A 12437-nucleotide genomic window follows, 5' to 3' on the forward strand; every position below is an offset into this window, starting at 1 on the left:
ACATCTCAGCTTTTGATTGACAGCTCCCAGATCTGAGCAGTTCTATTGGCTCACAGAACGGGCGTACGCTAAACCCCGCCCCGAATGGTGTCACACCACTAGCGCTCCGGATAGATCCTTCTGCTGAAGTTCACCGATGCCCGGCGTCGAACAGAGGAAGGTCCACGATGAGCGCCCGAGTTCTGGTCGGAGTTAAACGGGTCATTGATTATGCTGTTAAGGTACACATCAGATGAAACACACGCTAATGCTTGTAATTATGAATAATCACGGTGTTGTCCTGCTTTGGACAGGCTATGGCATGGGAAAGAGCTGAGTGTAGGCCAGCTGCTCTGTTGAATGAGGATAGCTCTATAAACTGGGTTGTTTGATGAAGGTCAGCGTTATTAATATTGTTGTTTTAATTAATATCTGACGAAACTACTTACAATCATGGCCTTGGGATCATAATAATGAACTATATTCTACTGTAAACAACTGTCCAGCTGTAATTTCATAAACATGCTCGTTGCATAACATAATAATTAGTCTTGTTAAATCGATTAATCGCATCTAACATAAAAGTTTGTCTTTATTTAATATATATATGTGTACATTTACATATATATATTTCACACACACACATATTATACAAACACAAACTTTTGTGATTAATTGCAATTAATCGATTTGACAGCACTAATAATACATATGAAAGTGTCAAAAAATGAAATGCATGTGATCTTTTAATATGACTGCAGGAATTCCTAAAAAGAAAGGTTTTCACGTTTAATTAGGGTTAATGTTAAAGTTTATATTATTAATATGTATTGTCAAAACATGTGGGTCACCATTAATGGAGATATTTTATTTTCCATCTGTTGTCTATGTAATTGCATTTAGGCAATGCTGAGATTTATATTTAATATGTAAGAAAATGGCATAATTTATCAAGTACTTCTATCCAAAGTTATTTGTATAATTATACTTTTGTTTAAAATGTAGGGGAAGAAGGGACATTTTATTAAATAGACTTTATGCATCGTCTTTTTGATTTTGAATTGATCATTTTTTTAAATAAAAAATATGAAACAGAATTGAAAAGAAAATGTATTAAAAATATGAAACAGAATTGATAAGAAAATGTATTAAAAATATCAAAAGATCACTGACAAAAAAAAAAAAAAAGTATCATGGTTGAGATGACTTGATTTTCAAGATACAAAAGAAATGTATTACATAAACTTATTTTATTGATCACTCAATTAGCAACATTTTGTTTAACATAGTATGCAGATCTACAACATTTGCTTTCATGTGTTATACACCCACCGTGCAGAACCATATTTGATCGATCTCTGAATACTAATTTTCTGATTTAGTCTGTAATCTTTGTTCTTTTGACCTTCTATTCTGGCCTTTATCAAGAAATCAGATTACAAATGAGTTGTTATGCTGTGATTTATTGATCTGTCAGATCATATTGATCAGGCTTGTTACCAATACATCGTCAAATGTCCCAAATCTGTGTCGTTGTGATCATTTCAAATCAGATTCCAATGAGCTAGAGCTGGATGTTCGATGAAAATGTGTAATTTGTGATCTTGAAACCTCTGATCTGACTCGGTCGGTTATGATCTGATACGCCTTATATAGGGATATTGATCTGACAGTATGTGTCCTCAATACTGCTTGAGTGTCAGACCGATCAGTGTGTGTTGTCTGCGTGCTGTGTGTGTGTTATGAAACGGCCTCTGTTGTATCAGAGTGTCTGTGTCCTTCATGCCACTCTTGGAATAGTATGTGCACAGGTCATCTGAGGTCAAACATGTCGCCTCTGAGTGTGAATGTTTTGGACAACCTCTAGTTAAACCTTGTAAAAGTCAAGTCACATTTATATATATAGCACTTTTTACAATACATATTGTTTCAAAGCAGCTTTACCGAGATAACAGGAAAATAACGCAACAAAGTTTGTTTCTAGAAGAAAATATCGTCACAGTCCAGCTTAAGTTCGTTCAGTGATGATGTTTCATTTTTTTTGTAAAGAAGTTATTAATTTAGTTCATTTATTCTTTAAAAATGTCTGACATGAATTTAGTGATCAAATGTAGGAAATATGATAATATATTGTAATTATAATTTAAATCAGACAATAATATTAGATATTATTATTAAAATGTTGCTAATTATTACTCCAATTATTACACTTCTTTGTTCATTAAATGTTGCTTCAAGAACGCATTAATGTGCACATTAGATACAGTGTATAGATACATTGCATTGAATGGGAATATTAATTTATGGCCATTTTACCCACATATTGCATAAAGTAAAATGGTGTATCAATTAATTCCGTTATATCTTTCATAACATAGTTGAGAATCATCTTTATACAAATTTTGGTTAAAAAAACTCCTGAAACACCAAAATGTATTGGTGATTGAAAAAAAAAAAAATCCCATTGTTTTTGCCTATACATATAATTTCATGTCATTTAATTTTTTTAACAACTGAGTCCTGGTGTCCACTATACAGAGGACACAGCATAACATATGAATAAAATATCATTTTTCAAAAATGTTTTTTATTTTTTAATTTGTTTCTTATGCTTTAAACAGTGTGATGACATGAAAAAAAAAACTAAATTAAAAAAACTATGAAAAGCTTTGTGTTTTTGTTCTTGTTCTGTAAAGTTTGACTCGTGCTTTTTTTGCTTAAAGGTGAAGACCCAACTTAATGCATGTTTTGTAAGATTCCCCTCTCTGTTAAACATGTTTGATCAGATTGTCCTGGACTTAAAGGGATGGTTCAGAGTGATTTCAACATAGGGTCCTTTGCACCGTGACCTCGAGCCAAACACCCGTGAAAGTCCTGGCAGAAAGCGATGCGTACGGATGTAGTGTAACGACGCCCAGTTCCAGGGATTTTGAAAGTTTTATAAATGCTTGTATTTTCAGATCAACACTTAAAAAGTATTTCGAATATCATCCAGTTCACTAGCTTTTCCCTTACACTTGTGAGTTTTGCACAGGACTTTTACGGGCTTTTAAGTGACGTCGGCGTCCGGGTTAGCGGTAGCATTAGCCATCAGACAAGTGTTTTTTAAATAAACTCCTAATGTACTTACAAACTTTCCAATGCCTCGTTTTATGAGTACAGAACCCATTTGTACAACTGTTGAAGTTTGGTGCCATTCTGGGCATTATTAGTGGAGTAATTTACCAGATACAGCCTAGGATCCATTAGCGCCTGCACTAAACCATCCGGCTGATCTCTCTAAATAAGCTCTAACTTTAATAATGTTCGACCGAGGGGAAAAGGCTTCTGGGGGGTGTTTGGCTCGAGGTCATGGTGCAAAGGACCCTAGGTTGAAATTACTCTGAACCATCCCTTTAATACAAGTAGAATGCTCTTTTATGAAATTATCTCGCTTAAGGACTTATTTAGTGAGATTATGCCTGAAAAGGTTTTGGATTTTTTTTTTTTTATCATAATGTTAATTTTAAAAATCTTGTATAATATGACTTGCTGTTTTTGTTTGTTTGGTTTTTATTGTATTTATATGATATTTGTATTTTTGTAATTTTATTTTTGCTTTGAATGCTGACATGGCACTAAATAAACTGAATGTGTTCACGTTCTGTAAGATTACTCCTCTGTGTCTGTGTCTCTGTCCACCTCAGATCCGGGTCAAGCCGGACCACACAGGAGTGGTTACAGACGGCGTCAAGCATTCGATGAACCCCTTCTGTGAGATCGCGGTGGAGGAGGCCGTCAGACTCAAGGAGAAGAAGCTTGTGAAGGAGATCGTGGCCGTCAGCTGTGGTCCTCAGCAGGTTCAGGTAAGAAATACACAAGTTTTATATATATATACTGTATATATATGTGTGTGTGTGTGTGTGTGTGTGTGTGTATGTATATTAGGGGTGTAACGATACCCTCATGTTACGATTCAATAAATGTCACGATACTGAACTCACGATACGATATTATTGCGATACTCCAAGACATATGGTAAAAGGTTAAAAAAAATTAACTTTTGATTAAAATGCTAATTTTGATATCACATTGATTGAGTGTGTAATGCCCGGCTCACACTACAGGAGTTTTAGGCCGATTTATGCCCGATTTCCCCCTCCCGAGAATCAGAGAAAAAATCTTGTCGAGGACCTTGATCGGTTCCGATGTTCGGCGCAGATTATCTGGTAATGTGAGGCGTTCACAGATCGAATCTTGCACCTCCCGATCTGCTCTCACACAAATCGGGCTCGCCCCGATCATATCAAACATGTTTGATATTTAAGATTTTAAATCGGGATGAGCAAGTCTGTGATTACGTCAGTGCTGTCAAAATAGCCAGGAAACAAGTAGGGCTGTCGTGCTGAAGGAATTTCCCTTGAGATAATTTTGAGTGACTCAACTCGATATGCGTTTTTATCTCCATTTATTTATTACTAAATAAATGAGTGTTACGCTGTGGTCAGCAGGCACAAAGACGAGAACATGTTCAGTAATGAAACCGAAACTAAAAAGCGCGTTAAAACGAAGTGGATTAAAATGAAGATACAACACGTCAAAATAAGGGTCGGGGGTCCACATAATATAATAAACACAACATAAACATGACAATGAGCTTGTTAGACCTTGAATCTCACTTTACGAGAGGCTTTCTGCACGAAATCAATGCACGCGTCACCGGATTTACAAATGCACATCTAGCTTGTTGCACGCTTGTTGTCGAAATAACGAGATATTATGTTGAAATAACATTATTAGCCTAATAATAATAAATCTTTAATCAATATTTGATTGAATGCTGAATGTTGTGCTTGGTCAATTTAATAAAATTAATACGTTAATTGTGACAATTAAAATAATTGAATATTAAATATTAAGTGGCCAATTTTTGTAATAGTGTGGGCTCGGGTAGGGTCGGGCTTGATTTTTTTGGGCCCGATCTAAGCTCTTAACTCAAAGTACCGGTACAGGTTCAAAGTCTCTGTGCGTGTGTGTGTGTGTGTGTGTGTGTGTGTGTGTGTGTGTGTGTGTGTGTGTGTGTGTGTGTGTGTGTGTGTGTGTGTGTGTGTGTGTGTGTGTGTGTGTGTGTGTGTGTGTGTGTGTGTGTGTGTGTGTGTGTGTGTGTGTGTGTGTGTGTGTGTGTGTGTGTGTGTCTCTCGTGGCAATGCGTGTCCCATATGTTTCCATGCTTTTCCACTTCAGATCCTCTGCGTGAGATCACGTGAGGCGCTTCCTCTGGCACGATAATCTTAATAACATTTTGTAGTGTGTGGTGCACCGCGATTTTCAAACCTTGTAGTGTGAGCATGTTTAAGATTTGAGGGACGAAAATCTGCAAAGATTCTCCTTAAGTGTGTGCTGCAACCAGATTTCAAAATCGGTTAGGATTTTAAAACTCCTGTAGTGTGAGCCAGGCTTAAATGAATAGTCTTGGACTTGGTGCTGAAACCCAACGCACTGGACAATAGAGGCACCAGAATAACAATATTCATGATTCTGAAGCTGAAAACAGAATTATTGTAGACGAATATGCTTGCACTCTGTCACTGACTAGATACAGGTGAAACTTGAAAAATGACAATATCGTGCAAAAGTTATAATTGTGATGATTATGGCTTACAGCTTATGAAAACCCCAAACTCAAAATCTCAGAAAATTAGAATATTACATGAAATCAATAAAAAAAAAGGATTTTAAATACAGAAATGTTGGCCCTCTGAAAAGTATAATCATGCATATGTATATAGTGATATATACTAAATATATTAGTTTCACCTTTTAATTTGAATTACTGAAATACACGAACTTTTGCACGATATTCCAATTTTTTTATATTTAAAATAATGTAGGCCACTTTTTTCTGGTAACATTATACATGTGGCATTATCATTATGCCAACTTGCATCATTATACATTGTATTCAACATTATATAGAGTAGTTTAATGTAGTACTGACACTAAAACTCTGTAAACTTGAATTTTTTCTCACACAGTAATTTTTTATTTTGGGTGAACTATCCGCGATACATATTGATGCATTTTTGTATTGCGATATATTGTGACAAACAATATATTGTTACACTCCTAACAATATGGTGCAGCGTTTGCCTCAGTAAGTTGAGCGAGTGGATCTCTGAGCTGAGTGAGTGAGTGGAGGCGGGGCTCATTTGCATATTCATAGAACCGCGTATACTAAATGAGGGTGTCGAGTTACATTCAAGCTATTTTAAGGCATGAAGACTTATTTCTCACAGGAAAAAACATTTAATCGTCATTTTGGTGATCAATGGATAAAATTATTGGCTACAGGGGGACTTTAAGAGTTTCGTGTCTTTATGTCCTTTTACTACATGCAGAGAAAATATAAAATATTATTCATTTCCTGGTGCGTTACGTTAATATCTGTGTTGAAGGAGACAATCCGGACTGCTCTGGCCATGGGTGCGGACCGCGGGATACACGTGGAAGTGTCTGGAAAAGACTACGAGACGCTTGGTCCCCTGCAGGTCTCCAAGATCATGGCTGCTCTCGCTAAGAAAGAGGAAGCCGATCTGATTATTCTGGGTAAACAGGTAGCTGACGGTTCATTATTGTACAGTATTAACAAATTACTGAATATTCATCAGTTGATTTGATGATATTGTGTAATCTTCCTCTGTTAGGCGATAGATGATGACTGCAATCAAACTGGACAGATGACGGCAGCTCTACTGGACTGGCCGCAGGTTTGTTCCCATCTGTGTATTTAGTAATGTTTATAAAGAAAGCATCACTATTATTATGGATTTGAAGACCCTTGCATCATGGTAGTAATTTTTGCATGAGCATTTGTCTTTTTCAATGTACATGTAGCGACAATAACCTTCTTGTCACTTAGAGGTGTTGTAGGATTATTTCTGACGTGTGAGATCCAAACAAGACGCTTCCAGTCCAATACTGCAAATATCCCTTTATTTGTCACAGTTTCGATGCCAAAACACATTGTAATCCACACGTGTGCGTGTCCACATACGATCCTGACACGTCAACAAATTGTTTGTTTCCCTCATTAGTTACACCTGACTGCACTTGCTCTCTGGCTACATATATACTTATTAAACCCACATTTCACCCAGTGTCCAAAAGTGGAACTACAACATATTATAAATAGAGCATAACACCTTGTCCTACTCCTAACTACATGCGACGCGCGATAAAAGGTTATTCTCCATGTTAATCAGAGCGACGACTCTATTTTGGAAACGGTTTCTATTTTTCTGTGACGTCGCACTGGAACAACAAACACAAAGTGTGGCGATGATAATCTCAGGTACTGTTTAGATTAGATTAGATTAGATTCAACTTTATTGTCATTACACAAGTACAGGTACAAGGCAACGAAATGCAGTTTAGGTCTAACCAGAAGTGCAATAGCAGCAAGTGCAGGATATACAGTGGTTCCATAAGTGCAGAACATGGATATGTACTGAATAAATATAGAGTTGAATACTATTATAAACAAAAATTTACAGATAGATTTGTCCTATGAATATAATATACAGATAACTATTACTGTGAACAGAATTTACAGCTAGATATGTACTGAATATAATATACAGATGGCTATTACTATAAACAGAATTTTTACAGATAGATATGTACTGAATATAATATACAGATGACTGTTACTCTAAACAGAATTTTACAGATAGATATGTACTATGAATATATATACAGATGGGTGTTACTATAAACAGAATGTGAGCATAATATACAGATGGCTATTACTATAAACAGAATTTTACAAATAGATATATGTATAAGTTAGGCTAAAATGAGCAGTATAACAATGGATTTAAAGTAGTGCAAATAAAGTTTGGACAGAAGCTATCCGAGTGAAAGTGCAGTGGAAGTAATTGCATATTACAGTTAAAGTACGGTATTGCAAATGTATATGTAAACAGTCGGTACTGTAAATAAACAGTCGGCAGTGCAAATTGAGCATATTCCAGTCAAGGTAGTAGTGCAAGATGCATATGTAAACAGTTGTTTCTATAATAACAGTCAGCAGTGCAAATGAACATTATAGTATTGCAAATAACAAAATGGAGGCAGGTGTGAGGAGGGAGAGGAGAGTCAATCAGTATATGAGGGGAGTGGGATCAATGAGGGTTAGAGTTTAATAAAGAGACAGCTCTGGGGAAAAAACTGTTCTTTAGTCTGCTGGTCCTGTGCTTTATTTAATGTTAAAAGTGTGTAATGTGACTTTGAATATCATTTAGTGCTCCAGCTTTGAAGCTGTAAAAGCAACAATTGATAATTCACCTCAGATCTTGAAATTAAACAAATGGAAACAAGAACGTTCAAACTGTGAATAAACAAGTGTATTCTGTGACAAAGATTGTTTTAGTAACTCAGCCTATGTATTTGAATAATGTTTAAATTGTGTAATATTTGTGAATTTGATTATGTGGCTACTTATCCATTTTCTTGCGAGTGCCGTCGAGATTACTCTCTGGTGCTGTGCACTCGCCGCTAGACTCCGCCCACACGCTGTTCTGATTGCTGACTCCGCCCACACGCTGTTCTGATTGGCTGACTCCGCCCACACACTGTTCTGATTGGCTGACTCCACCCACACACTGTTCTGATTGGCTGACTCTGCCCACACACTGTTCTGATTGGCTGACTCTGCCCACACACTGTTCTGATTGGCTGACTCCGCCCACACACTGTTCTGATTGGCTGTGGGTTTTGATTGATTTTGACGCATCTCGCAGTCGAGTCGCATCTAGTGTGGACACAAATGATTTGTCGCTGGAATCTTATCGCATCGCGTCTGGTTAGGACACGGAGTTACAGTGCAAAATGAGTCTAAATTGATATTTGCTCTGCCTGTTATGTCACTTATCTTTCTGCACTGAGAGTGACCCCTCTCCTGAATTCCCCCGAATTATTTGATCATTTTCTAGGGAACGTTTGCATCTGAGTTGACCTTAGAAGGAGGCAAGCTGAAGGTGGTGAGAGAAATTGATGGTGGATTGGAGACCATTATGATCAATATGCCAGCCGTTGTGACCGCTGACCTCCGTCTCAACACTCCCAGATACGCCACGCTGCCCAACATCATGGTACAGTAATGCAACACTGTACAGCTCTGTGCAACCATACGGATTTGGTAACACTTAAGATTCATTAGTTAACATTAGTTAATGTATACACTAACATGAACTAACCATGAGCAATACATTTGTTACTGTATTTGTTAATCTTTGTTAATGATAGTTAATAAAAATACTGCTGTTCATTGTTTGTTCATGTTAGTTCAGTGCATTAACTAATGTTTACAAGATTTTAATTAAGTATTAGTAAATGTTGAAATTAACATTTACAAAGATTAATAAATGCTGCATAAGTGCAGGTCATTATTAGTTCATGCTACCTAATTTAGTTAACTAATGTTAACCAATTAACCTTATTGTAAAGTGTTACATGGGTTTGATTCCCAGGGAATGCATGAACTGATCAAATGCATACTTTGAATGCAATTTAAGTTGCTTTGGAAAAAACTGTCTGCTAAATGCATATATGTAAATGTATACACTTCCGGTCAAAAGTTTGGAATTAAAATTTGTAATGTGTTTGAAAGAAGTCTCTTATGCTCACAAGGCTGCATTTACTTGATCAAAAATACAGTAAGATTCTGAAATATTACTACAATTTAAAGTTACTGTTTTCTATGTGAATATATTTTAAAAATCTATTTATTTCTGTGATCAAAGCTGAATTTTCTGCATCGTTACTCCAGTTTTCAGTCACATGATCCTTCAGAAATCATTCTAATATGCTAATATTTTAATATTTCACAATATTGTTGTTTTTACTTTATTTTTGATCGTATAAATGCAGCCTTGTCAACAAACATAAAAAAATATAAATTTTATTCTGATGTAAGGCTAAGATGTTTTAGTGATCCATCTCATTGGTTTTACTGGATTTTTTCCCCATACTATTTAATGCAAGCATAATCTAATTTTCTAATGAGAATTAGCATTTTCAAATGGTTCCCTCAGGATTTTTAGATGGGAAAAGCACTTTTGAATGAAATTCTGTGGTTAACTTTAAATTGACGAGACGTAATTTTTCAAATGACCAACATAAGTGGAAAGCAGGGAAGAAAACATCCTGCAAAACTTGTACCATATGGCATGTATTAGTTTTATTTTTTGTGCCTCCGTAGAAAGCGAAGAAAAAGAAGATTGCGAATGTGAAGCCTGCAGACCTGGGAGTGGATGTGAGCTCACGGCTGGAGGTGCTCAATGTGGAAGAGCCTGCACAGAGACTCGCTGGAGTGAAAGTGGAGACCGTCGAGGATCTGGTGGGAAAACTGAAAGAGGCTGGAAGAATATAGAGGAACTAGATGCAGTGTAGACTTACAATGAAGGTAAGGATGTAATATCACACTCACTAACTTGCTTCTCAAAAATGTTTTGCACAAAGAAATGAAACAAATAAATTAAGCGTTAACAATTTACAATAAGGTCTCATCTGTTAGCTTCAGTTATACAACATGGCTCTGATTGGTTGACAAACGTTCTAAGGTGTGGGATTATTTTCAGGGAAACACACAGCTAAAGTAGTTCCAGGCAGGTTTTGACCGCATTACAGCTCCATATCACTTCGCCAAATGATTTCAGTTATTTCAAAGGTCATTACAGCCGATAAAAGCAAAAGATCCAAAACCCACAACGACACTGACCAAGAAAATAAATGTAGTAAAATATAGGATAAAACTTATAAACTATTTCCATGTAATTACATTTCATTATCCATGGAAAGCACTCTCTCTTTCTCCTGCTACAGGCACAAAAACGAAACATTCACGCACATAGAAAACTGTCAGCACTGCCCTGTGACTTTATCAATAAAATTGATTCGCATCTGCAAAACTAAACAACATTTCTCAATATTGAGGCAGCTGTTTTTGAAGCACTTAAACTTACAGTTTCACTGACTCAGGTAATTTACACACGCTTAATCTCTCTCTCTCTCTCTCTCTCTCTCTCTCTCTCTCTCTCTCTCTCTCTCTCTCTCTCTCTCTCTCTTTAATAACTGCATTAGTCTGCATATCAATGTCTCAAGCCTTCGTTACTAGCTCTAAAATTACATTTATTAGCAATGGAGGCTTGGGATGAGATGCATAAGAAATTAGTTTGATACAAGAGCGTTTTAAGAAGAAAAATCGGACAAATGTCAGAAATAAAATTAAAATAAATCTTAGTATTAGCAGAATAATTGATTCCAGGTCATTGATAACGCACACCCGAGGTGTAACGTGACACTTCGCACCGTGGTTGAATTAACCACCTCGAGCGTGCATTATTTTTCTAATAATTCAACAGCTCAGGGTGAATTATTCCTTACTTAATGCGACAACTGAGCAATACCTTTGTTATATGAGATTTACTGTGTTAATACAAATACAACTACCCATTGTTAGTTCATGTTAGCTCAGGTCTATTAACTGATACAACTTTTGATTTTATTAATGTGTTGGCTAATGTTGAAATGAACATGAACTAAGGTTAATATATGCTTTAAAAGTTTTTTTTCATTGTTAGTTCTACTAATGCTAACAAATTAAACCTTATTTACTGATTAAACAAATAAAACATGAGGTCTAGAAAAACTAAAAGCTGTTTTATTCAACATGGAAGCAGGGTGCCTCCTTTTTGGCTGCCACATAGTAACAAAAATAAAAATGTCATGTAGTTTGAATGCTCATGAATAGGTAATTCATGCTATATTTTGTCCTTTTTTTTTTTTCTGTAGGTCTTTTTTGTAACTGGTGATGGAGCAAACTACTGTTAATCAAACTTTGAGGCCAGTAAAGTCTGCATCGGGCCGTCACAAATCCAGACCAGACCCATGTTGTTTATATAGTATCTGTGTTTTTGACTCTTATGTTCTTGTGAATGCTGAGAGACACTGATCCATCAACGCCCACCCGTCCCAGCGAGGGCTCACCAGTTCTTCTGTGCATTATAAGAAACAGGACATCAATATATAGGGAACACTTTAAGCCATTATATTTGTTTTATTGATATGTTCAGTCAAAATCAGAACCGTCTGTGTTTCCTGACATTTAATGTGTAATGAAAAACTAGTGTATTTTAAATGAGGCTTAGAGTTTATTAATATTGTTTAAAGTTAAGCATCATTTTTAACCAGACAGTGTCTCTCAGCATGAAGAAAGAGTAAATCACGTTACCACAAGCGCCTCTAAATGAGTCCTGATTGTACAGTATCATTTGATGACAATAAAAAGTTGTCTTTTTCATATGCATATCATTATTGTGAGTCTCAATCCTTCTACTCTTAAAGCTGCAGTGTAATATTTGTGATGGTAAAACACTTTTTCCTATCCCAGTGCTGAGACAACTGTACAGAGAAGACAT

The 12437-nt window shown here is 36.1% G+C and overlaps 1 protein-coding gene across 1 annotated transcript; it reads left to right on the forward strand.

Moving 5' to 3' along the window:
* Window positions 1–65: 65 nt before the first annotated feature.
* Window positions 66–12325, forward strand: etfb (electron transfer flavoprotein subunit beta). Its single transcript, XM_082150138.1, has 7 exons — window positions 66–221; window positions 3666–3824; window positions 6414–6572; window positions 6663–6725; window positions 8952–9110; window positions 10220–10423; window positions 11812–12325. Exons 1-6 carry the CDS (start codon window positions 168–170, stop codon window positions 10388–10390), a joined length of 765 nt encoding a protein of 254 aa, XP_082006264.1. The 5' UTR covers window positions 66–167; the 3' UTR covers window positions 10391–10423; window positions 11812–12325.
* The last annotated feature ends 112 nt before the right edge of the window (window positions 12326–12437 follow it).

Source organism: Leuciscus leuciscus, assembly GCF_965113295.1.
Source record: "Leuciscus leuciscus genome assembly, chromosome: 20".
NCBI classification, from domain to species: Eukaryota; Metazoa; Chordata; class Actinopteri; order Cypriniformes; family Leuciscidae; genus Leuciscus; species Leuciscus leuciscus.